Source organism: Crocuta crocuta, unplaced genomic scaffold (genome assembly GCF_008692635.1).
Source record: "Crocuta crocuta isolate KB4526 unplaced genomic scaffold, BGI_CrCroc_1.0 scaffold866, whole genome shotgun sequence".
NCBI classification, from domain to species: Eukaryota; Metazoa; Chordata; class Mammalia; order Carnivora; family Hyaenidae; genus Crocuta; species Crocuta crocuta.
Window position 1 is genome coordinate 938,996 of NW_027531900.1, and position 26,603 is coordinate 965,598.

The window sequence follows — 26,603 nt, forward strand, 5'->3', positions numbered from 1 at the left end:
TTGCCCCCGGTCTTGGCCCCACCGCCCAGGGGCCCCCCCCAGCCGGTCCCCCCCCACCTGCCGTCGTACCTAGCTCCGACTTCCCAGGTGGTGGCCCCCGCTCAGCTGAAGCCCCTCCAAATGCCGCCAGCGCCTCTGCAGCCTCTGCCTCAGGTGCCTGCTCAGGTAAGCCTCCCCCTCCCCCCACCGCCCTCCACCTGGCCTTCACCCCCAGCCTGGCTGGCTGCTCTTCGTCCTCTGGGCTGTGCGTGCTCATGGGTCCTCGGGACGGGAGCGCTCCCTGGGGCAGGGGTGGCCGTGCCCACCTGCCCTGGGCCTCTCCCAGGTATACCCAGGTACCCAGGACAGACAGAGGTTTGGTCCAAAGTCAGGGCTAGAGGAGCCAGGGTACAGCACAAAGCTATGGCCACAGTATGTCATGGAGCCACCCGAGGCGGTGCTGACTGTGAGTGCAGGGCCTCAAAGGACCAGGGCCGCTGGAGAGCACGTGGCGCCTGGGTGCTGTCGCCCGGGCTGATGCCATCGGCGGCTCACCTATCGTGGGGCCCATCACACTGTGTTGGCGGGATGCAAACGGGAACCCTGCCGCGTGTTGAAGGTGTGAGTGTCCCTACAGTTTGCGGACGCCCACGGAAGAGTCTTGTCACCTGGCTCGTCCTCATCGCCGTCACCTCACCATCTAGTTAAATTGCTGTTTCACTTTCTGACAGTAACGGCGTTTAACGGCTTTCCGATAAGTAGAAGTTGGCTTGCAGGCTTTTGCTGCTTGACAGTCGCGCAAAGATGGGCATTATGTGAGATGCTCACGTGCCGGCCACCGGAACGGTTTTAAAGAGAGAACTGGAGAATCCACCAAAACGTGTGACGTGCCAACTCCAGGAGGCCAGATAGGGGGTGTCTCCAGGATGGAAGACCAGACGTGGAAGCTTCTGGAGCTCCACTGTGGGCCCAGCATGTGGGGGGTCGAGGATATGCTTTTCCTGAGTTAGCACTCCAGAGTTTGGTCCCCGTGTGAGTGTGTTCAGACTGGGGGTGTTAGGCGAAGTAATCTCAGGCCTTGGGGCCCAATCTGGTGGCGTGGAGGGTGCTGGCTCTCGAATGAAAACGTGCCAAAGCTGCGAAGCTGGGGGGTCACTGTGCTCAGCCCTAGTGTCTGAGCTGCCGGCCGGTTCCTTTCCACAGCAGCTGCCTGGAAGTGCCCGGGTCGGCCGGGGGGGCGTCGGGCCGGCCGGGGTCGTGCACGCTTCAGGTGGGCGGCAGGTGGGCATGGGGCAGGTGCGGGGCTGGGCGAGCCCTAGTGAGGCTGTGTGCCATGTTTTTCAGGTGCCTCCGCTTGCTGTTGGGCCGCCCGTCGCGCCCCTGGCCTCCACGGACAGCCTCCCCGNCTGCCCCCCTGCCCGCGTCGCCAGCCCTGCCCCTGCAGGCGGTCAAGCTGCCCCACCCCACCGGGGCGCCGCTGGCCGTGCCGTGTCGGACCATGGTGCCAAACGTGGCGGCCACCGCCACCGCCATCCCTCTGCTGGCCGTGGCCCCACAGGGTGTGGCCACCCTGTCCATTCACCCTGCCGCCGTGGCTCAGCTCCCGGCCCAGCCTGTGTACCCAGCAGCCTTTCCGCAGATGGTGCCCAGCGACGTCCCGCCTTCTCCCCTCCATGCGGCACAGAACGTGCGGGCTGCCCCGTCGCAGCCGGCGCCCCCCACGCTGCCGCAGCCTCACCAGCCAAGCGTCGCGCGCCTTCCTGAGCAGGCAGCTCCGGCAGGTGGGGCAGGGAGCCAGGTAAGCCACCTGCCGCACAGGGCCCGTCTGCAGGTCCCGGAAGACGTCCTTAGCTGCTGACCTGGAGAGGGTCTCTGGCCTCTGCTTCTCCGTAGACCCGGGGGCAGAGGAGGGGTGGATGAGTGGGCACTTCTGTCCCTCAGCTGCGGCTTCTCATCAAGCATGTAGCACGCTGCTGTCTCCAGAGCTGGGGCTGCGGGAGTTGGGGTGACTAATGGTTCCACCATCGGGCCCTTCAGAGGGTCAGTAGCAGCTGCTTGTGGTGGTGGTGGTGATGACGGCGGCGGGGGGGTCCCTGGCCATGCCTCCTCCAGGCAGGCTCTAGCACGGTTTGGTCGTGTGGTATCAGCTCCTGGCTGGGAGCCAGGCAGGCGGGGCTCTGAGGAAGTGGACGGGCAGTGCTGAGGGCACACAGCTTTGGGTTTCAGGATGGCCAGAGCAGACCAGGATGACTCCTGGGGCCAGATGGGCACCTTGGGTGTCTTGCCACACGGACAGGGAAGGACTGGCCTTCCGGAGACTCCACGCACCAGTTGGAGCTCTAAGCTGTTTTCCAACCTCGTGAGGAGAGGAGCAAGAGTGGGGGCCTCTCACCTGGGAGCTTGTTCCCTGGGGACGTGTTGCCTGGGGCCTCCCCTCCCCGCTCTGGGCTCTGGGCCTCAGCAGCTGTGTGGCTGCAGCGAGCCATTTGCCCTCTGAGCTTAGATCCCTCTCCTGTGTGACGGGCCAGTAGCCCCCTCTCGGCTTTGTGGTGGGGATCCGCCCCCAAAGCGTGCGGAGGAGCGTGTGGAGGAGCCAGGTGGCATTTGCACTTGCTTTGGTCTGGAGTAAGACCGCACACAGGTTCTCCTGGCTGCTGATTCTTGTTGCCTGCTTCCGGAAAGGAGCTGTTGCTGGTGAGGAAAGGGGTGGGTTTTGTTGATAACCGGGCAGAGGAGATGCAGTAGTCTGGTGCCAGACTCAAGTGCCTGCCTGGTCCGCTAGTTCAGGTGACATCCACTCACTGGTCAGGGCTGTTTGGAGAAAGCCAAGGGCGACATGGAGGCCCAGGGTCTGCAGCGTCAGGGCCTGGACTGGTGCCTCGCTGCCAGGACTGGGGTGGGGTCGCTGGCTCAGCCGGCAGCCGGGGCAGGCGCCACATGCCTGGCGGCCTCCTGCTGTCTGTGGTTTATGGACAGGCCAGGCTGGCCGCCTCACAGCCTCTCTGCTGAGAGCCGACTCCCCTGAACACAGCAGCTGGGGGTCCTTCCGGGGGGAAAGGGGCTGCAGCTTTCACATCTGACCCGCTCGCCACGTTGCTGAGTCTCCCATGCCAGCACGGCTAGCAGCAGGCCTTTGTGTTCCTGACCTCAGCCCAGAGGAGGGCTGGGTGGAGGCTCCCGCTCTTTCAGGTGGGGGCCCGCCTTCCACCTTCTCAGCTGCCCCACTGGGAGTGCTTAGAGGGTCTGTGAGGACACCAGCCGTGTCCTGAATCGCCCGCTGCAGGCCGAGGTCCCCACTCCCTGCACGCAGCTGATGGAAGGTGGGGCAGCATGTGGGCCGGGTCCCTCAGTGGCCCTGGGGAGCCCCGTCTGGTGCTGAGTCCTCGCCAGAATTAGAGCTTCTCAGCTGGACTTAAGTGCATAAGTGAAGTATGGTTTTAGGTTTGATTTTACACAGATGGGGACCTGCGAGTTCCTGTCCTTAGTGGTTTCTGCTAAATCTGAGGCCAGGGGCCCGATTGCAGGGGAGCGTCCATCACCCGGCCCCACAGTAGGCTCACCTGCCTGGACCAGGACGCCCACCACCCCTTGGCGGAGGCATGGCTGGCACTCCATCTGGCCTTCCTGTCCCCCCAGATCCTGCTTGGCCACCCACCTCCATACGCTATGGACGTCACCGCCCAGGTCCCCGCGGCACCCGTGCCAGCCGCCATCCTCTCCCCACCTCTGCCCGAAGTGTTGCCACCTGCTGTCCCCGAGCTGCCTCAGCTCCCCAGCTCCCTGGCCCCTGCGGTGCTGGCAGCCTCTCAGAACTTGCCTGTCCAGACCGCCCCGCTCCTGCCGCCTGCTACCCACCCACCACCGCCCACCGGGCCCGGGATCGCCAGCCCCTGCCCGGCCGTGCAGCTGACGGTGGAGCCGGCCCTGGAGGTGTGTGCCCTTGTCTCCCCCGTCCCTGCTTCCCCCCCGACTCCTGACCCCAGTGGTCTCCTGCACGGTGGCCTCAGGTCTCAGCTCTGGAAGCTGGGACTCAGGAAGGTTGAAGTGTGCCCTGTGACAGCTATAGGTGCTGTCCTCACCTGCCCGCTGGGAGAGTGTAGTGTTCCCTGGGGTGGGGGGGGGAGGTGCTGGGAAGGCCTGTGTGCTCTCCTGAGGGCATGATTGCAGTGGGGCAGCAAACGTCCGGCCCCTTTCAGGAATTCCACGACAAACTCTCGTGCCTGTCATCTTGTGCGGTCAGCTTCCTGGGGGACAGCAGGCCGTGTGCGGCTGTGCGGGCAGGGGGGGGGGGGGGGGGNCCGAGGGTAACCTGTCTGCGGTTTTGTTTCAGGAGCAGGCCTCTCAGGACAAGCAGCCTGGCGCCCCGCAGAGCTGTGACAGGTACTGGCCCGGCTGGCCCGCAGGCTCCCACGTCCGCCTAGGCCTCCACTGCGGCTGCTCGCAGACCCCTCCGCCCTTGCCCTCACGAGTCACTGCTTCTGGCAGCGTCCCCCGTTTCTGAGCCTGCCTTGGCGGGGCTCCTCTGGGGTCCTCCGGGGTCTGGGTCCAGGTGCCGCCGCCTGTCTGTGGTGCCCGACACGTACCAGAAGGGGAGGCAGTGGATAAAAAGTGGGCTGAGTGTGGCCCACGCCCCCGGCCCCCCAGCTCCGTGGCTGCTGGCCACCTGTCTTTTGCCTACTCACAGAGCTTGTCACATGGGGGACGGAGCCGGATGAGGCACGTGGTCGTGTGTCCCAGTGTGCCCGCACCAGTCGGTGCCGTGCAAACCTTCCTCCAGCCCTGCCGCAGCGCCAGGCGGTTCTTGGGTTCCTGTTGCACAGATGGGGAAGCTGAGGCACAGGGGAGGATTTTCTTAATCCTGATGTCTTCTGTGAGCCGTTTGGGCCTGAGTCACAGATCAAGAGTCAGGGAGGACAAAGGTCCCAGGGCAGGCAGACCCACAACCCCAGTGCCACTCGGGACAGGCCTCACAGTGGGAAAGGGGGCTGGGGGCCCTGAAGGCAGGGTCAGGGCTGGCCTCGCACCCTCCAGCTTTCCTGGCTATTTCCTGATCCCGCGTGAGGCCTGTCTGCAGGTGGCCATAGCGTTGGGTTTCCACACAGCTACGGAGGCTCCGACGTTCCCTCTGGAAGAGAGATGAGTGACAGCTGTGAGGGTGCATTTGGCAGCGGAAGGCTGGAGGGCAGAGCCGCCCGGAAACATCACCGCAGATCCACGCGGGCGCGCTCCCGCCAGGAGAGAGCCAGCCGCCCCCGGCTCACCATCCTGAACGTGAGTGGCCCAGCAGGGCGGGCCGTGGGCACAGGGCTCCCTGGACATGGTCCGCTTGCGGTCTCACCACCTGCGCATCCCGCAGGTGTGCAACACGGGCGACAAGATGGTGGAGTGCCAGCTGGAGACGCACAACCACAAGATGGTGACGTTCAAGTTTGACCTGGACGGGGACGCACCTGACGAGATTGCCACCTATATGGTGAGGCCGGGCGTCTTCCCCTGATACAGCAAGGCCGTCTCCTCCCACCATCCCTGGGGGGCGCTGTGCTGTCCCTGAGCCGCCCGGGGCTGAGCGTGGGCGGAAGCGCAGTGTGTCCGTGGGGGAAGACCCTGTGCGGCCGAGGCCCACGGTGCGTCCCCCCAGCAGGGCTGCCTGTGTTGTTGCAGGTGGAGCACGACTTCATCCTGCAGGCTGAGCGAGAGACGTTCATCGAGCAGATGAAGGATGTCATGGACAAGGCGGAGGACATGCTCAGTGAGGACGCGGACGTCGACCGAGGCTCCGACCCTGGGGCAAGCCCGCCGCGCCTCGGCACCTGCGGCCCGGGCACTGGGGAGGTGTGTCCTGGGCAGCGGTCCTGGGAGGGCCACGCGGTGTTGGGGGAGGTGGCTGGGGGGGGAGTGCTCGCAGGTCGGTGAGACTCGTCCGGGCCCCGGAGGCTCCGTGGGTGTTTGGAGGCTATGCCGTGCTCCGCGGGAAGCTCCTGCTCCACGTGGGCTGCTCATCTCTGATCCTTCACCTCCCAGGAGAGTCGCCAGCCCCAGGCCAACGCCCCGGTGTATCAGCAGAACGGTACGTGTGCCTCCCGGGCTCCCACCTCCGTCCAGACCTACGTCTGGAAGAGGCATTTCTGTCCTTGCTCCTTCTGTTCGGCGGGCGCTCGATAAGATTGCATTGAGCAGATCATAAGGGGGTTTGGCCATCACACGGGGCGTTTGCTGGCGCGCGTGGTGAGCACCCCGCAGGTGCAGGGATAGCGGACTTGAGCTGCGTGTGGCCCTGGGGGGCACTGAGCGTGGCATGGACTGCTTGCTGCCTGTCCCCCCTTTGCTGATGGCACTGCCAGCATTCTAGGAACTAAGCCCATGTTGAGGGTGTCGTGCGAGCCCCAGGCTTTCAGCGTGGAGCCCCCCGAGTGGGCTGCACATGCCCCTCACTGGTGTGAGAAGAGCTCCCCAACGCCTCTTCGGGCATGTCTGGTGCCAGCGGCGAGGGGTCCTGTCAGCCGTGGGAGAAACTCACTCCGTCTCTCCTGCTGTTTTGTCCTGCCCCGTAGTTCTGCACACGGGCAAGAGGTGGTTTATCATCTGTCCGGTGGCTGAGCACCCGGCAGCCGAGGCCCCTGAGCCTTCCCCCCCACTTCCTCTGAGCTCCGTGCAGCCGGACGCCAGCCAAGGTAGGAGCACCTGCAAGTTCCCTGCCCTCCTCCCCGGCAACTTGGTCACTTGGTGTGCCGGCTCAGCCCGCACTGTCGCCCGAAGCCCAGCGTGCCTCGTTCAGCACCGCATGTCCTCCTTTCCACCCAGTCAAGGTGGCACTCCGGCTCGGGCCGTCGTCTCCGTCCTCGTGCAGGCGGCACCCTGGCCGCGCAGCTGCGTGCTGGGGGCTCCGCCCATTCTCTCTCGCCGGTGTGGGCGACGGGTCCCCCTGCTCCTTCCCTCGTGTGGCCCGCCTGCAGGGACACTTGCCTCCTTGCTGCGCTGACTCTGGGGGTGGGGTGGGAAAGTCCCTTCGGTCCTAAGACTCTGATTTTAAATTGTCCCCAAGGAAAACTGATACCGATCTGCCCGTGTGGGGGACAGATACCAGCGAGCTTGCCCCTGGGGCTCCGTTAAGTCCTGATTCTGTCGTCCCTTGGGAGGCTGAAAATAATCACTTGAGCAGATTAAGGTTTAATTCCCTGTAAGCTGGCAGGAGAAAGTTGCCAGTTAGGTAACTCGACCTTACTTTATGGCACATGGGTGAAAAATGTTTGTAAATCATGTTTCATTTTCTATCATGGGTTCTCAGTGGTTTCCGTTATATTTTTGAAGGTTTGTTCCCATGGGGAAAAGGTCAGCCCCATAACACAATCCCAGCAGAGCCGTAAACAGACTTGGTGACCTCAGATAAAGGGCCTGGCGCACCCTGGGGAAGGGGTCTGGGGAACAGCAGCTTCGTCTGCAGATCGTCCCATCTACCACTTCCTCATTTAATACACGCACCCAATTAACTGGAGGGAGAAAAGACTTATAAAGTCGATTTTCATTGTGGTTCAGTGTTTCATAGGACGTGCCCAAGTTAAACCCTAATTCCCTTGTCTGTTCACTGATCTCAGAGAACCTTTGGGAGCCAGTTTCCTTATTTATTTAAAATACAAAGTGGCCACTGTCAGGTACAGCAGATTTGTTCGTTGGGATGAACCATTCACTGAGGATGACCAGAGAAGGTGGATGAACTATAAAGATCGTCAGCTTGAAGGTCTTTGGGCATCTGAAGACAGTGCAGATCAGGCCAGGGTCCAGGGTGGGGTGGAGACCCAGGACGTGGGGTGGCCCAGTGCTGGCCCTCTTCCCCCAGAGGCCATTCCCATTCCTGCAGGGCGACTGAGAGGCTAAGTGCTGAAGCTGCAGCAGCTCAGCAGGTTAGAGAGAAGGAGCTGGGTCCTGCGGAGAAGGGACAGGCCAGGCAGAGAAAGGAGCCCCCTCAGCGTGGCACCTGCAGCAGGGTGATGTCGGGGTGTGTCCCGTGTGCTCAGGCAGAAGCACGCAGGGCCTTTCTGCAGGAAGGTAGCTCCGTTCTGGACCTCGCAGTTGCACAACTTTATAAACACACTCCTTGACTCATAAGGAATCAGAGTCTGGGTGAACTGAGTCTGCTCGTAGCCCAGCCCTCCACTGAGCCCAGCCGCATGGCTGTGCCTGTGCCGGGGCAGGCACGGCATTTTGAGGGGAAGTAAGTAGCAACAGGAGGGTGGGGAAGTGTGCCAGAATTCCAGGGATTCCTGGGCTGGTGGGGAGCTTAGCATTTCCTTCTGGTGCCTCCAGGCCTGAGGCCAGGGCAGTGTGAAGACTAGAAGTGAGTGCTAGGTGCAGACAGGGAAGCTCCCGGGGACGCCTGCTACTTTCTCACAGCGCAGAAAAGGAACAAATTCCTAAAGCCCAGAGCATGGTGTGGTGCCTTCCCTGCCCTCCATCTCCCCGACAGTACTGAGGGGCAGCAGCAGTAATGGGAGCCAACACAGTGGAAGGGGAGAGGCTTTCTGCTGCTTGGAGCCAGGGCTCAAAGGACAAAGGATATAGAACCAAAACCATGGCTCTTTTCGCTTTCTGTTCTCCTGCCACTGGGCTCTGCTCCTCACGGTTGTGGAAGTGGATGGTTCCTCTCCTGGGAGAGGGAGAGTCCCATGGATCCAGGAGATCAAGCAAAAGGAGGAGCTTGGGGAAGGAATCCCGTAAAGTTGTTTATGAACTCCTGGGCTTCCCTCTTCTGTGTACTTATGGGTCTGATCCTAACTAGCACATGATAAGCTGAGAACCGAGCTAATGGATAGACTGACATGGTAGCTACAGCTCATAGAAGGTGGGTTGTAATTTGCAGCTTGAACCTGACCAGGTCAGTTGTCTGCTAAAGGAAACATATCAGCATTTTATCATAGGAGTTAAACAGATGTAGGGTCTGATGATATTCAAAATCCAGACTAATCCAGTCCAACCAGTGTAATCCAAATACTCCTCAAATGAAAAACCATAAAAACGCCAGCTTGCATTGGAAAAAGACCACCAACAATGACAAGGTAAAATAGATGTTGGGATAATCTCACAAAGACCTTCAAGAAACAATTGTAAACATGATCCAACAAGCAATTATAAACGTTCTTAAAACAAATGTTGAGGGGCGCCTGGGTGGCTCAGTTGGTTAAGTGTCCAACTTCGGCTCAGGTCATGATCTCCCGGTTCGTGGGTTCAAGCGCCGTGTCGGGCTCTGTGCTGACAGCTCAGAGCCTGGAGCTTGTTTCAGATTCTGTGTCTCCCTCTCTCTCTGACCTGCCCCGGCTCACACTGTCTCTCTCTCTCAGAAATAAATCAAAAACATTAAAAATTAAAAAAACAAAACAAAAACAAATGTTGAAGTGTAAAGTGTCCATGGAGAAATGGAATACAAAGAGGATACGGATGGAAACGTGAAATACCTGAAACTATCTAATCAGAACTTAGAAAAAAATGAACAGAGCTTCACGGACTGTGGAACAGCAGTGGAGATCTTCTGTTTGTGTCATTAGTCCCAGAAGCAGAGAGTAGTGCAATGCTGAAAAAATCTTTGAGGAAATAGTGTCGAAAACTTTCCAAGTTTGGTGAAATTCAGACAAACCTATAGTTGATAAGCTGAATGAATCCCAAAGAGGATAAACTCAAAGAAATCCATACCTGGACACATAATAAACTGCTGAGAAATAAAGAAAGAAAAAACTGTGAAAGCAGCCAGAGAAAAAGGATGCGTGACCTGGAGGGAGCAGTGTTTAATGACTGCAGATTTCTCCCCAGAAACTGTGGAGTCCACAAGGAAGTGGCATGGCATTTCTAAAGCACTAAAGGAAAAACCTATCCGCCCAGAATTCTGTTTTCAGAGAAAATATTTCTCAGCAATGAAGCTGAAAAAAAAACTTAGGTAACAAAAACTGAGAATTTGTAGCCAGTGCACCTGCGCTAGAGGAATCACTAAAGATCATCAGACAGAAAGGAAATGATACCAGAACACTGGGAACACGAAGGCTGATGGAAGAGAAACAGAAATAGTAAATATCTGCTGAGAATGATAGACTACTCTTCTTGAGTTCTTCAAAACAGGCTGGACACTGGAAATTACAATATTATAACATTGTTTGATAAGGATTTTAATGTATGCAAATGGAACGAAACAGCTATGGTAGGAGGGAGTAAAGTGACCTAGAGGTTGGTAGTATTCCTGTATTGCAACTGGAGTAGTAAAATACTGATTCTAAGTAGACCGAAAAGTTAGGTATGCATTTTGTAATTCTTAGGGCAATCACTAAAAGAATTGTACAGCAAGTATAGTCAAAATTACAATGGATAAAATAAAGATAGAACACCAGAAAACAACAACAACAACAAGTAATCCAGAAAGAAAAATGAAAGAAAGAAGAAACAGAATTTTTTAAAAAGGAGAACAGGAAACAAATAAATCATAGACCTACATCTAAACAGTAATTGAATTAAATGTAAATGGTCCTAGCATATCATTGAAAAGACAGAGATTGTGAGAGTGGATTAAAAGAAAACTTGACTTAATCATCTGTAAGAAAACTTCAAATATAATGATATAGGTACATTAAAAGAAAAAGCATGATGAAGATATACCATGCAAATACTAAGCAGAAGATCACTAGAATGGCTATTTAATATACAAAATAGATTTTAGAACAGATAAAATTACCAGGAAACACATAATCTCCAAGACTAAATCACAAAGAAAAAGAAAGTCTGAGTAGACTGATTACAAGTAATGAAATTGAATCAGTACTTTATAAACTCTTCCCAAGAAACAAAAGTCCAGGACCAGATGGCTTCAGGTAAATTCTACCAAACATTTATTTTATTTATTTTTATCACAAGGGGAATTTTTTTTATTAAGAAAATAAAAACAAAATATAGCAAAACGTGCAGTTGAAGTTTTGTATAGAAAGCAATTTATAACAAGAAATGCTTATGTTATAAAACAAAGTTCTTTAATCAATTATTTATACTTCCACCTTAAGAAACTAGGAAAAGTACACCTGAAAATAATGTAACACTGTCAACAATAGTGAAATTAAAAGAAAAACTTTTTTTGAGCAATCCTCAATTTTAAATTTTGACTTTTATTTCAATCACCAACTGCACTCTTTAATGCCCATCACCTATTTCACCCATCCCCCCACCCACCTCCCTTCTGGTCACTCACCATCAGTTTGTTCTCTATAGTTAAGAGTCTGTTTCTTGGGGGTCACCTGGGTGGTTCAGTCAGTTAAGTGTCCGACTTCGGCTCAGATCATGATCTCACAGTCTGTGGGTTCGAGCCCCGCGTCGGGCTCTGTACTGACAGCTCAGAGCCTGGAGCCTGCTTCAGATTCTGTGTCTTCCTCTCTCTCTGCCCCTCCCCTGCTCGCTCTCTGTCTCTGTCTCTCAAAATAAAGACATTAAAAAAAAATTTTTTTTAAAGTCTGTTTCTTGGCTTGCCTTTCTCTGTTTTTCCCTTTGCTCATTTGTTCCTTAAATTTTACATATGAGTGAAATCATATGGTATTTGTCTTTCTCTGACTGAATTACTTTGCTTAGTGTTCTACTCAAGCTCCATCCATGTCAATTGCAAATAGCAAGATTTCATTCTTTTCGTGGCTGAAATAATATTCCATTGTACCTGTATACTACTTCTTTATCCATTCATCCGTCGATGGACCTTTGGGCTGTTTCTATATCTTAGCTATTGTAAATGCTGCTGCTATAAACACCGGAGTCTATGTATCCCTTTGAGTTAGTGTTTTTGTATTCTTTGGGTAAATATCCGGTTGTGCAATTACTGGATCTTAGGGTGGTTCTATTTTTTACTTTTTGGAGAAACTCTGAACTGTTTTCCAGGGTGGCTCCATCAGTTTGCATCCCTACCAGTAATGCATGAGAGTCAGAGTTCCCCTTTCTCCACATTACTGCCAACACTGGTTTCTTGTGTTGTTGATCTGAGCCATTCTGAGAGGTGTGAGGTGTTATCGTAGTTTTGATTTGTAATTTCTCTGATGATCAGTGATGATTAGCATCTTTTCGTGTGTCTGTTGGCCATCTGTATGTCTTTGGAGAAATGTCTGTTTATTTCTTCTGCCCATTTCTTAATTGGATTATTTGTTTTTTGGGGTGTTGAGTTTTATAAGTTCTTTATATATTTTGGATACTAACCCCTTAGCAGATATATCATTTGCAAATATCTTCTCTCATTCTGTAGGTTGTCTTTTAGTTTTGTTGATTATTTACTTTGCTGTGCAGAACTTGTTAGTTTTGATGTAATCCCAATAGTTTATTTTTGCTTTTATTTCCCTCATCTTGGGATAGAATCTAGAAAAATGCTGCTGTGGCCAGTGTCAGAGAACTTAATGCCTGTGCTTCTAGGATTTTTATGGTTTCAGGTCTCACATTTAGGTCTTTAATCCATTTTGGGTTTATTTTTGTGTAGAGTGTAAGAAAGTGGTCCAGTTTCATCCTTTTGCATGTTGGTGCCTAGTTTTCCCAACACCATTTGTTTTGGGAAAACCAGAGACTGTGTTTTTCCCAGAGGATAGTCTTTCCTGCTTTGTCAAAAATTACTTGATCATATAATTGTGGGTTTATTTCTGGGTTTTCCATTCTGTTCTATTGATTGATATGTCTGTTTTTGTACCCTACTGTTTTGATTACTGTAGCTTTGTAATGTAGGTTGAAGTCCAAAATTGTGATGTCTCTGGGAGCTTTTCTTTTCTTTTGTAAGATTGTTTTGGCTGTTCATGGTCTTTTGCAGTTCCATACAAATTTTAGGATTGTTCTAGTTTTGTGAAAAATGCTGTTGGTATTCTCATAAGGATTGCATTAACTGTGTAGATTGATTTTGGTAGTATAGACATTTTAACAATACTTGTGTTTCTGGTCCATGAGCATGGAATGCTTTTGCATTTTTTTGTGTCCTCTTCAGTTTCCTTCATCAATGTTTGATAGTTTTCAGAGTACAGGGGTTTTGTTTTTGTTTTTGTTTTTTTTTACCTCCTTGGTTAGATTTATTCCTAGGTACCATTATTTTTGGTGCAGTTATAAATGGGATTGATTCCTTGATTTCTCTTTCTGCTGTTTCATTGTTGGTGTGTAGAAATACAACAGATTTCTGTACATTGATTTTGTGTCCTATGACTTCTCTGAATTCATGTATCAGTTCTAGCAATCTTGGTGGAGTCTTTTGGATTTTCTATATAGAGTATTCTGTCATCTGCAAATAGTGAAAGTCTGACTTCTTCCTTGCCAATTTGGATGCTTTGTATTTATTTTTGTTGTCTGATTGCTGAGGCTAGGACTTCCAGTACTATGTTGACTAAAAGTGGTGAGAGTGGACATCTCTTTCTCCTTTATTCTTGACTATAGAGGAAAGTTTATCCCCATTGAGGATGATGTGAGCTGTATATTTTTCATATATGGCTTTTATTACATTGAGGTATGTTCCCACTAAACCTGCTTCGTGAGGGTTTTTATCTTGAGTGTATATTGTGCTTTGTCAAATGCCTTTTCTGCACCTATTGAAATGATCGTTGGCTTCTTATCCTTCTCTTATTGATGTGATGCATCACATTGATTGGTTTGTGAATGTTGAGCCACCTTTTCAGCCCAGGAATAAGCCCCACTTGATCATGATGAATTTTTTTTTTAATGTATTGTTGGATTCAGGTTACTAATATTTTGGGGAGGGAGGTGGATTTTTGGATCTGTGTTCATCATGGGTGTTGGCTTGTAGTTCTCTTTTTTAGTGGTGTCTTTATCTGCCTTTGGTATTAGGGTAATGTTGGCCTCATAGAATGAATTTGGAAGCTTTCCTTCTATTTCTATTTTTTGGAATAGTTTGGGAACAATAAATACTAACTTTTCTTTAAATATTTGGTAAAATTCACCTCTGAAACTATCTGGTCTTGTATTTTTTTTTGGGGGGGGGGTTAAGGTTTTATTTATTTCTGAGAGAGAGACAGCGTGAGAAGGGAAGGGCCAGAGAGAGAGGGAGACACAGAATCCGAAGCAGGCTCCAGGCTCTGAGCTGTCAGTACAGTGCCTGACACGGAGCTTGAACCCACAGACTATGAGATCATGACCTGAACCAAAGTCGGCCGCCCAACCCGACTGAGCCACCCAGGCACCCCTGGGGGAGTGTTTTGATTACTGATGTGATTTCATTGTTAGTGATCAGTTTATTCAAACTGTCTGTTTCTTCCTGCTTCAGTTTTGGGAGGTATGTTTCTAGGAATTTATCCATTTCTTCTAGGTTGTCCAATTTTTGGCATACAGTTTCTTATGATACTTTTAAAATAATTATCTGTATTTTTGTGTATTAATATTTATTTTTTTCTCTCATTTTTATTTTATTTTAGTCCTTTTGTTTTCTTGGTAAATCTGGCTAGAGGTTTATCAATTTTATTGATTTTTTTTCCCCAAAGAACTAGGTCTTAGTTTCATTGATCTCTTCTACTTTTTAGTTTCTATATCGTTTGTTTCTGCTGTAATCTTTACTATTTCTTTCCTTCTACTGTTTGGGGTTTTGTTTGTTTTTCTTTTTTCTACTAACTTTAGGTATAAGGTTAGGTTGTTTATTTGAGATTTTTCTTGCTTCTGGAGGTAGGCCTGTATTGCTATAAATTTCCCTCTTAGAACTACCTTTGCTGTATCTCAGGTTTTGGAGCATTGTGTTTTCATTTCCATTTGTTTCCATGTACTTTTTGATTTCCTCTTTTATTTCTGGGTTGATTTATTCATTATTTAGTAACATGTTATTTAAGCTCCATGTATTTGTGATCTTTCCAGATATTTTTCTTGTGATTGACTTCTAGTTTCATAGTGTTGTGGTCATATGACTTTGATCTTTTTGAATTTGTTGAGGCTTGTTTTGTGGCCCAATGTAATTGAATATATTCTGGAGAATGTTCCATGTGCATTTGAAAAGAATGTGTCTTCTGCTATTTGGGGATGGAGTGTTCTGAATATATCTGTTAAGTCCATCTGGTCCAATGTGTCACTCAGAGTCATTGTTTCCTTGTTGCTTTTCTGTTTAGATGATCTGTCCATTGATGTAAGTAGGGTGTAAAGTCCTCTACTATTATTGTATTATTATCGTTTAGTTTCTTTATGTTTGTTATTAATTGTTTTATGTATATGGGTGGTTTCATGTTGGCTGCGTAAATATTTAAAATTATTATATCTTCTTGTTGGATTGTCCTCTTTATTATTATATAATGTCCTTCTTTGTCTCTTGTTATAGTGTTTTAAAATCTGTTTTGTTCCTTATAAGTAATGCTACTGTAGCTTTCTTTTGACATCCATTTGCCTGATATGTGCATCCCCTCACATCTGCAGTGTCTTTAGCGAGTCTTTTGTAGGCATATAGATGGGTCTTGTTTTTTAAATCCATTCTATCACCTTTGTGTTTTGGTTGGAGCATTTAGTCCATTTACATTCACTGTGATGATGGATAGATATATATCTATTGACATTTTATTATTTGTTTTGTTGTTTCTAGAGATTTTCTCGGATTCTTTGTTTCCTTTTTCTCTTTCATGGTTTTCTTATCTTCTTTAGTGATATATTTAGATTTCTTTCTTTTTATTCTTTGCCTATTTATTAATTTTTTTATACATGGTTACCCTTAAGTTTTTATAGAACATCTGCTGCATATAGCAGTCTATATTAAGTCAATGATCATTCAAGTTTGAACCTATTCTTTACTCCCATCCTTCTCATGTTTTAGGTATATGGTATCATGTTCTACATCCTTTCATTTTGTGAGTTCCTTGACTGAATATTTACAGAAATACTCATATTTATTGCTTCTGTGTTTCCTTCCATTACACTGTCACTTTTGGTCTCTCCTTTCCAAATGTTCTCCTTTAATATTTTTTGCAAGAGTGATTTAGTGCTCATGAAGTCCTTTAGGTGTTTTTTTTTCTTTTTCTTTTCTTTCTTTCTTTTTTTTTTTCCTGGTCTGGGAAACTCTCTCTCTATTCTGAATAATAGCCTTGCTGGATAGAGTATTTTTGACCATAGATTTTTCCTGCTCAGCATTTACATCATGCTACTCTCTTCTGGTCTGCAAAATTTCTGTTGAAAAATATGCTTAGAGCCTTGTGTGGTTTCCCTTATATGTAACTTTTTTTTTTTTTTATCTTGGTGCTTTAAATGTTTTTACTTTATCACTATTTTTTGACATTTTAATTACAACATATCTTGGTGTGGATCTGCTTTTGTTTATTTTGATGAGAGTTTTCTGTGCATTCTGGATCTGGATGTCTGTTTCCTTTCCCAGATTAGGGATGTTTTCAGCTATTATTTTTTCAAATGAATTTCGTGCTCCCTTTTTCTCTTTCTTATTCTGAGAGTCCTATAATATGGATGTTATTACATTTGATTGAGTCACTGAGTTGCCAAAGTCTTTTCTTGTATTGCATCGTTCTTTTTTCTCTCTTTTGCTCAGCTTGATTAGTTTTCATTACTTGTCTTCTGGGTCATTAATTTGTTCTTCTTCTTCTTCCAGTTGGCTACTCATGCCATCAGGTGTATTTCTCATTTTGTTTATTGAGCCCTTTATCTCTGCTATTATTCCTTATTCCTTATCTTGGTATTAAGGGTCTCAGTCATGTCTTCCACACTTTTCTCAAGTCCAGTGAGTATCCTTGTGATGATTGCTTTAAAAACTCCTTCAGGCATGTTATTTACATTTGTTCCATTTAAGTCTCCAGCTGTGGCCTTGTCATGTGCTTTTATTTGGGATAAATTTCTCTGTCTTCTCATTTTGTCTACATCTCTGTGCCTGTTTCTGTGTGTTAGGCAAGTCAGCTATGTCTTCTGTTCTTGAGGGTAATGGCCTTATTAAGAGGAAATCATCAGTGCCCTGCAGTATAGTGTCCCCTGTTCCCTAGGGCCTCACACTTCAGGGAGTGTCTCCAGTGTGTGCTGTGTGGGCTATACTTTTTTGTCCTGGCTGCTTTCATTCCTCTGATCAGTTGACTTCAGGGGCTTTCTTTTTTCTTTTTTTAAATTTTTTTAATAGTTTGTTTATTTTTGAGACCGAGAGAGAGCATGAGGCAGAGAGAGAGGGAGACACAGAATCCGAAGGAGGCTCCAGGCTCCAAGCTGCCAGCACAGAACCTGATGCAGGGCATGAACCCACGAACTGTGAGATCATGACCTGAGCCGAAGTCAAATGCTTAACTGACTGAGCCCCCCAGGCGCCCCCAGGGGCTCTCTTTGCTGCAGGCAGTGTTTGGTCCTTGCCTGAATGTGGTGTTTTAGATGTGGTCTGGTCTGCTTGTGAAATGAGCCTTATTGCCGCTGCTGCTGGAACAGAAGCCTTGCAAAACTCCCCAAGTTGGGAGATGCAGTGTGGGTAGGGGGTTAGGCTGGTCTTGGGGGACAGGGTCCACTGTGCTGGGACTGAGACAAATGTGACTGTGAAGTGTAGTTTTTTTGGAGCATGGTTGGAGTGGGGCTTGGTGTAAGCAAGTTAAGTAGAGAGTGTCGAGCTGCGCTGGTTTCCACAGGTGGCCCTCTGCTTATGTTGAGGGACGGGAGGGAAATGACACTGGAGAGCTCTTTTGTTCCCAGAGTGGTCTCTCTGTGAATGATGCCTCTCTTGGGTGCATTCTGCAATGAGCCCACAACCTCCCCACTGTGTCCCAGGTGCTCTTCAGATCCCTGTTTCCACACTGTATGCCCGTGAGTTGTTGGCCTGCTTTCTCTCCAAGAGCAGCATAGTACCTTCCAGGCTCTATCCTGACCAAGCCCACTGCCATTTAACAGGCTTTAAGCCCCTCTGGTTGCAAGAACTCACAAAATTTGACCCCTCTTGCTTTCCAGGCCAATTGCTATGGGGATAATTTTCCTTGTGTGTCCCGTCTGTGGGTTGTCTGGCTCTTGTCCATCTCTGTGACCATGGCACCTTCCCCACTGCAGCAGTTACTGTCCATTTCTCTCCCAAGCCACAACTCTGCACTTCCTACCTTCTTCATGTGACCGCCTCTCTACCTTTAGTTGTGGAGTTCATTTTGCCAGTCTCCAGAGAGATTTTGGGGATATTTAGGATGATTTCATAACTAGTTGTAATTGTGGGAAGAGGCAAGCCTAGGGCCCTCCTACTCTGCTGCCATCTTTGCCTCTTGAATTCTATCAAACATTTAAAGAAAAGTTGGTACCTGTCTTTCTCAAACTATTGCTGAAGAGGAATGAATGCATCCAGACTAATTCTGTGAGGCTAGCATCACCCTGACACCAAAGCAAAGACACTACAAAAAAAAAAAAAATTACAAATCAGTATCCTTGATGGACATAGATGCAAAAAGACAACAAAATATTAGCAAACGAAATACAACAATACATTAAAAGAACTTTTGTCTAAGAGCAAGAAAAGACAAGGATGTCCAGCCACTCTTAACACTTTTATTCAACATGATACTGGAAGTCGTAGTCACAGCAGTTAGGCAAGAAAAAGAGAGAAAAGGGACTCAAATTAAATTAGGAAGAAGCAGAACTACCACTATATGCAGATAATGTGACATCATATATTGAAAACTGTAAAGGCTTCACTAAAAACTGTTAGAACTAATATAAGCATATCTTACCGCATACCTTATTGCACTTCACAGATACTCAGTTTCTTAGGGATTGAAGGGTTGTGGCAGTCCTGTTTCAGAGGTCTGCTGTCACAGGTTTTCCAAAGGAATTTGCTCACTTTGTGTCTATGTGTCACATTTTGGTAATTCTTGGAATACTTCGAGCTTTTTCATTATTATTGTATTTGAAGTGCTGCATTCTCATGATAAAACTTGAATGGATGAAGCATTGCTTTTTATGGATGAGCAAAGAAAGTGGTTTCTTGAGATGGAATCCACTCCTGGTGAAAATGCTATGAAGATTGTTGAAATGATGACAAAGGATTTAGAATATTATATAAACTTAGTCGACAAAGCAGTGGCAGCATTACAGACGATTGACTCCAATTCTGAAAGAAGTTCAGTGGTATCAAACAGCAGTGCAGGCTACAGGGAAATTGTTCGTAAAAGGAAGAATCAATGTGGCAGACTTCACTATTGTCTTATTGGAAGAAGATGCCACAGCCGTCCCAAATTTTCACAACCACCACCTTGATCAGGCAGCATCGATCAACATCAAGTCAAGATCAGCAGAAAGGTTATTACTTGCTGTAAGTGCAGATAATAGCAGTTTTTTAGAGATAAAGCATTTTTTTAAATGTTTATTTTTGAGAGAGTGCGAGCAGCAGAGGGGCAGAGACAGGGGGACTGAGGATCTGAGGTGGGCTCCATGCTGATAGCAGAGAGCCTGACACAGGGCTTAGATGCACAAACCATGAGATCATGACCTGCAAAGTCAGATGCTTCACAAACTGAGCCATCCAGGTGTCTCAGAAATATTTCTAAGTTAAGGTGTGTACACTTTAAAATCTCTGATGTTATTGCACACTTAACACACTATAATGTAAAATAACATATATACTGGAAAACAAAATTCATTTGAGTTGCTTTATTGTAATATTCACTTTTTTTTAATGTGGCTGATATACTTTTATTTTTTATTATTATTTTTTTACAAATAGTATATTGTCAAGTTGGTTTCCATATAACACTCAGTGCTCATGCCCACAAGTGCCCTCCTCCATGCCCATCTCTCCCCTCCCCCCACACCCATCAGTCCTCAGTTTGTTCTCAGCATTCAAGAGTCTCTCATGGTTTGCCTCTCTCTCTCTCCCCCACTATTTCCCCCCTTCTTCTTCCCCCTGGTCCTCTGTTTAGTTCCTCCTAATCCTCCTATACGTGCAAACATATGGTATTTGTCCTTCTCTGCCTGACTTATTTCGCTCGGCATAACACCCTCAAGTTCCATCCATGTTGTTACACGTGGCCAGATTTCATNAATATTCACTTTATTACCAGTAGTCTGAAACAGAACCCACGATATCTCCGAGAAATGCCTGTAAATGAACTCAGTAAAGTTGCAGTATACAAAATTAACATACATATGTCAGTTGCATTTCTTTCTATACACTAATAATGAATTATCAGAAATTGAGAAAACAACCCTATTTATAGTTACATCAAGGAGGATAAAATACCTAGGAATAAATCTAACCAAGAAAAGGAAAGATTCTGAAAGTACTCTGAAAACAATGACATTGATGATAGAAACTGACAATACAAATAAATCGAAGGATTTATCTCATTAATGGGTTGGAAACATAATACTGTTAAAATGTCCACATTACTATCAAAACAATCTATAGACTCAATGCAATCTTGTCAAAATATCAGTATCAGTTTTCACAGAACTGGACCAGAGTCCTAGAATTTGTGTGGAACCACAGAAGTCCCTGAATAACCAGAGCAATCTAGAGAAAGAAGAACAAAGCTGGAGGTATCGTGATTTCAAACTATATTATTAAGCTGTAGTAATTGAAACAGTGTGGTACTGGCATGAACACAGACATACAGATCAGTGGAGTAGAATTAAGAGTCCAGAAATAAACTCATGCATATATGGTCAATTATTTTATGACAAAAGAGGGGGAAAAATACAGTGGGGAAAAGACAGTCACTTCAATAAATGGTGTTGGGAAAATTGGACAGCTCCTTGCAGAAGAATTAAACTGAACCACTGTCTTTAGGCAAGGGCAACAAAAATGGGATTATGTCAAACCAAAGAGATTTTGTGCAGCAAAGGAAACCAACAACAAGTGAAAAGGCAACCTTTCAGAAGGCGGAGAAGATATTTGTAAACCATATGTCTGATAAGGGGTTAATATCTAAAACATATAAACAACATACACAAGTTAATTTTTAAAAAAACCCACAATTTGATTAAATGGGCAGAGAAATTAAACAGACATTTCTCCAAAGAAGACATACAGATGGCCAACAGACACATGAAAGGATGCTCAACATCTCCAATCATCAAGGAAAACACAAAGTCAAAACCACAAGGAGATATCACCCCACACCTGTCAGAATGGCTAGAATAAAAAAAGACAAATCACAAGTAATGGATAAATCTGTAAGTTGAAGAGTAAGTCTCAAGGAAAATTAGAAACCATTTGAAATGAACGAGAATGAAAATTCAACACATTAAGATTTGTGGAATGCAGCTAATGCAGTACTTAGAGGGAAATTTATAGCACTACATGGTTAGATGAAACAAAGTTGCAACTCAATAACCCAAGCTTTCATCTTAAATTTTAAAAAACTAGTAAAATATAAATCCAAAGCAAGCAAAATGAAGAGAATAAAGACCAGAAATCAATGAATTTTAAAACAGAAAAACAACAGACAAAATTAGTGAAACAAAAAACTGGTTCTTTGACAAAAATCACTAATTTTAATAAATCTCTGAATACCAGTATCAGGAATAAAAGAGGAGAGATATCACTACAATACCTGCATAAAAGGATAATCATGGAATCATTGTCATGGGATATTATGAACAAACCTACACACATGAATTTGACAACTTAGATGAAAGGGACTAATTCCACAAAAGCCACAACCTGTGAAAACTCCAAGATGGAATAGTTAACCTGAATGCTCCTGTATCAATTAGAAAGACTGATTTTATAGTGAAAAATCTCCCCCAAAAAAGAATTGTCCAGGCCTAAATGGGTTCACCTGTTATCTAGCCATTCCTTCTGCAAAAGAAATGAGAGTAGATGTCCACATGAGGGTTTTCAGAGATGTTTGTAACAGCTTTACTTATAATAGCCCAAACCTTGAACTAGCTCAGATATCCATCAGCAGGTACAGATAAACATATTGTGGTTTATCCATACAACATAATGCTACTCTGTAATGAAAAAGGAATGAACTATTGGTATTTAAACAGCATGGATGATTTTCAAAATAATTATGCTAAATGAAAGTAGACAGACAAAATTGCATGTTATATGATCACATATAAACAGACTATAGGGACAGAAAGCAGATCAGTAGTTGTCTGGGAAGGAGAGTATGGCAGGAAAGGGATGGGGGGGGGGTGTAGATTACAAGGTTCATGAACAAACGTCTGGGAGAATGATGAATATATTCATTATGTTGATTGTGGTGATGATTTTGCTTATATACTCCAAACAAAAAATCCCAACTGAACAAGAATTGTGGAGCTGAAAGATACAGTAGTTAAAATTAAGACTCACAGGATGTTTGTACATTGCTGGAGGGAGAATTAACAAAAAATGAAAAAAAAGTAAAGGGAGCTACAAAATATAGAGATTTCAGTGAGACAGTCAAACATATGATATAATTGGTGCCCCAGGAAAAAAGAATAGGATAGTATCAAGTTGGAGGAGATAATGTAGAGTTGAAAGGCATTAACCACAAATTTAAGAGGGCCTCCAAACTGAGAGAAACAACATATTTAAATATATTTAAAGCGAAAGTAGTGAAAGCCAGAGGCAAACAGAAGAACTTAAAGAATGCTTAAGGAAAAAGCAGATGCCTCTAAAGGGGCCACAGTCATTTGGATGGCCCCTGTCACAGTACATACAGTGTTTGCCAGGAGACCAAGAATTGCTGCTACCCTCAAGTGATAAAGGCAATAAGTGCCAACTTCAAATCCCTACCTGGTGATAGGATTCTGCTAAGTCAAGATGAAATAAAGATCAAAATAATTCATCACATCCACATCTCACCTGAAGAAATACTGGAGGAAATATTATTAGGCAAAAAAACCAGTGATTCTAGATGGAATATCAGAAATGCTGGAGAGAATAAAAGTAATGGCATTATAGATAACATGGGTACATCTAAATGAATGCTGACTGTATAAAAATGTAGTGTGTTTTGAGAATTGAAATATATTTGTTGTGTTGAAATACATGAAAATACAGGGATCTTTATCGGGGGGGAGCAATTGTACTCACAGGGCTTCTGGGTTGTTGCATTGTCTGGGAAGGGCCAACATCAAGAATGTGTACCCTTGTCTCTAGAATGCCCCTGTGAGAATCATAAAATAGTAGATTACTCACACACCCATGGTGGCAGGGTGTATTGGGGAAGAAGGTTTCAAAAACAAAAGACCAGGAAGGAGAGAAAATGTAACATTGAACAAGCAGAACACATAGAAAGTCATTAGTAAGACTGTAATTTTTACCCAAATAGATCAATAATTAAATATAAATGGACTAAATATCAAAGGTTGCCAATATGAAAAAAAGGAAATAAACGAGTAACAAACTAAGACCTAAGAATACAGAAAGTTAAATGTAAAGACGCGGAGAAAACAGTATGCAAATACTAGCCTAAAGAAAGCTAGTGTAGATCTTTTTGTATCAGACAAAATAGGCTTTAAGGCAAAAACATAATGGTGAAAGATTCAGTTCTCCAGGAAGACAGAAGAATTCTGTATTTGTGTGTCTTTAATAACATAGCCTCAACATACATAAAACAAAAACTAACAGAAGTAAATGAAAAAATAAATCTACAATCATTATGGGAAAAGGAAGACAACAGTCATTAAGGATATAATGGATTTTAATAGAATTAGCAATCTTGGTCTATATGTAGATCACCCAGTGGCTAAAAAATACACATTTTTCCTCCAAGTCCACGTAGGGTATTTTTTTTTTTAAGGATTCAAAAAAGTTGTTTTTTTATTGTTTTTTGTTTTTTTTTTTTTTTTTTTTTTGAGCATGAGTAGGGGGAGGGGCAGAGAGGAAAGAGGAATTCCAAGAACGCTCTACCTGGTCAGTGCACAGAGCCAGGCACAGGGCTCAAACCCATGAAGCTGTGAGATTATGACCTGAGCATAAATCAAGTGCCAGACGCTTAACCAACGTAGGGTATTTTTAAATTAGCCATATGCAAGACACGAAGCAAATCTCAACAAATTTCAAAGATCAAAATCATTCAATGCATGTTCTCCAGCTACAGTTGGGTAAGCTGGAACTGAAAAATAAGGTACCTAAAAAATCTCCATATGTTTTTCAGTTAAGAAATGCATTTATAGGGGTACCTGGGTGGCTCAGTTGGTTAAGTGTGTCTTGATTTTGGCTCAGGTCATGATCTCATGGTTCATGAGTTTGAGCCCCATGTTGAATCCCTGTTTGGGATTCTCTCTCTCCCTCTCTCTCTTTGCTCTTCCTCAGCTTGTGTGCTCTCTCTACTTCTCTCTCTCTCTCTCTCTCAAAAATTAATTAACATTTTAAAAAGCATTAAAGATGAATCGCACATATAAATATCTCATGAAGCAAAAAAGGAATTATAATGGAAATCAAGAAAACATTGAATAGTAATGACATGAAAATCATGCAGATGAGAATATTACATATCAGAACGTGGGCATGCAGCTAAATCTATAAATTTGCAGAAATGCATATACTAGGAAAGAGAAAAAGCTAAAAGTAATGTCCACTATAAAAAGAAAAAAATGCAAAAGAAGAGGAAATGCAACAGATAAGAGCTTGAACTAATAACATATAAAACAAACATACAAGAGTGTCAACAAAGTTTGAAGTTGGTTCTTTGAAATGTCTGATAAAATTGGTATGCCTCTGATGAGACGGAGTATAGAAAAGAGAAGGCACAGTCGATACCAGGAATGAAAAAGATATTGCTGCAGTCTGACTGACAGAAAAAGAGTATGTTATGTGTAACTGCATGCATATAAATTTGAAAACATGGATGATGTCCTGGAGAAGTATAACTTACCAAACTTACATTAGAAGAAATGGAAACTCTGAAAAGTGCTATGAACATAGAAAAATTAAATCAGTAATTAAAAATTCTCTCTCATTTGTCCTTTGTGGTGGCAAGACTGCTGGAAGACCTCAGTGTATTGGTCTGCCAGGGTTAAGTGCAGGCAGAAAAGAAAATTATTTCTGTTGAGAAGCGTTCTGAAGTTCTGGGCCTGACTCTACTCTGCAGAACTAGGAGTCAGACCTCTCTCTGAAGCAATCATGTGGACAGGTGGCTGGATGCTGAGACAGTGTTGTGCACTTCCCTGGAATTGGAAGGAGGGACAGCTCTTCCCTGTCACACAGGGGAGGGGGTGGGTGGCATCGTTACAGCCAACAAATGTTCATCAGAGTGAAACAGATGGACACAGCCAGATGTTGCAAAGGAGATGATAGTTGTCGAGAAAAAGGGAAAGGACAAATGGAGTTCACGTGAGGAGTGGAGAATTCTGCTCAGATGAAAATCACAGAGAGAGAGAGAGAGAGAGAGAGAGAACCTCCCCCCGGATGACTGGGAGGGGTGATGTCATCAGGACTCAGCGTAGGAGGTACCAGCTTTCCTGCCCCCATAAACACATGTATATACTATCCATAAGTGGAAATGGTCTTGTGTCCAGCTAAGAACCTGTGGCAACACAGTGGAGCAAAAACATAAGAAACTGCTTGGAAAGGATCCCTGCGGAGATGGGCTTACACGAGGTGTGAGGAAATGGCCAGGATCAAAGAAGGTGGGGCTCTATTAGTCCCGTGGCGCGAGCCACACTCCCAGTGGCGTGCTCTGGGGAGGCCCCCGGAGGAGCTCGGCAGCCCATGCAGCAGCCTGGGCTCCCCACAGCTTCCGCAGCAGAGGACCCGTGTGCTAGCTGGTAGACCCCAGGGGCGTGCCTCACAAAAGACGCGTTTGCCATGGGTGTAACCCGGCAGCCGTTGCTGCCCTAGGCCCCCCACAGGAGATTCTCTTGTTCCTTCTTCCCAGACGGGTTTGCGCTTGTGCCACCCTTGGGCCGGGACTGCCTGCTGCCGCTCCAGCCCTGTTCAGACTGCAGACTGCTGAACCCTGGCCGCTCTGGGTGCACCTGTGCTCTAGGCTTCAGCTCCCTGACAACTCCACACTTGTGCACCGAAGCCACAACCATTGTGGGCTAGCCAGTGCCCCAGAACCTGGGGCCGTCATCCCTCTGTGGTTGGGTACGTGCACTCCGGACCTCTGCTCCATATCTGTGTCATAGGTGCCTGTACTTCAGACACTGGTGCTGCCACTACCCACAAGCCAGACCCAGTGCCAGGAAGGATCACCTTAGCTGCGACGTCCCCATGGGAGATAAACATCAGGAGGTATCCTGCAGCCTTCATGACTGAAGACCCCAACAGCCGTCATAGCCACTGCAGCCACCTGTAGTTGAAGACCGCTATCATCTTTACTGATGCTAATGTTGGCTGAGAGACCTGCAGAGACTCCACTACTGGGCCTGTCTTGTAGCCAGAACCACTACAGCCCACCCAGCTGGTGTCCTGCACCCATTCACAGATGGTCTTTCCCCACCAAAACCTATCCGTAAAGTCTGCAAGAGGTGATTGCTTCATCAGTGCAAAGTTAGCAACACGAGGTTATAAGAAACACGAAGAAAAGCAAGGAAACATGACGCCTACCAACGGCACATAATAATTTTCCTGTAACTGACCACAAAGAATTGAAGATGTATGAATTGTCAGAGGATTCAAACTTAACCGTTTTAAGGAAGCTTGATGACTTACAAAAGAACTGTGAAAATTAATAAAAGGAAACCTTGTCTATAATGGAGTCAGGAGGCCAGCAGGAGGAGCTCTCATGCCAAGCACTGGTTGTCACTTGCAAACCCAGCAGGAAGAGAGGGAC

At 46.4% G+C, this 26,603-nt stretch overlaps 1 protein-coding gene across 1 annotated transcript in view; it reads left to right on the forward strand.

Moving 5' to 3' along the window:
- Positions 1 to 26,603, forward strand: part of WNK2 (WNK lysine deficient protein kinase 2) — a 122,549-nt gene that overhangs the window by 54,431 nt on the left and 41,515 nt on the right. The window contains 11 exon segments of the mRNA XM_077773952.1: positions 1 to 165; positions 1,324 to 1,382; positions 1,384 to 1,777; positions 3,616 to 3,909; positions 4,310 to 4,359; positions 5,082 to 5,250; positions 5,336 to 5,452; positions 5,641 to 5,811; positions 6,001 to 6,046; positions 6,531 to 6,650; positions 25,957 to 26,112. The exon segment at positions 1 to 165 is cut by the window's left edge and continues 1 nt beyond it. Of these exon segments, the coding sequence (XP_077630078.1) occupies positions 1 to 165; positions 1,324 to 1,382; positions 1,384 to 1,777; positions 3,616 to 3,909; positions 4,310 to 4,359; positions 5,082 to 5,250; positions 5,336 to 5,452; positions 5,641 to 5,811; positions 6,001 to 6,046; positions 6,531 to 6,650; positions 25,957 to 26,112 (1,741 nt within the window).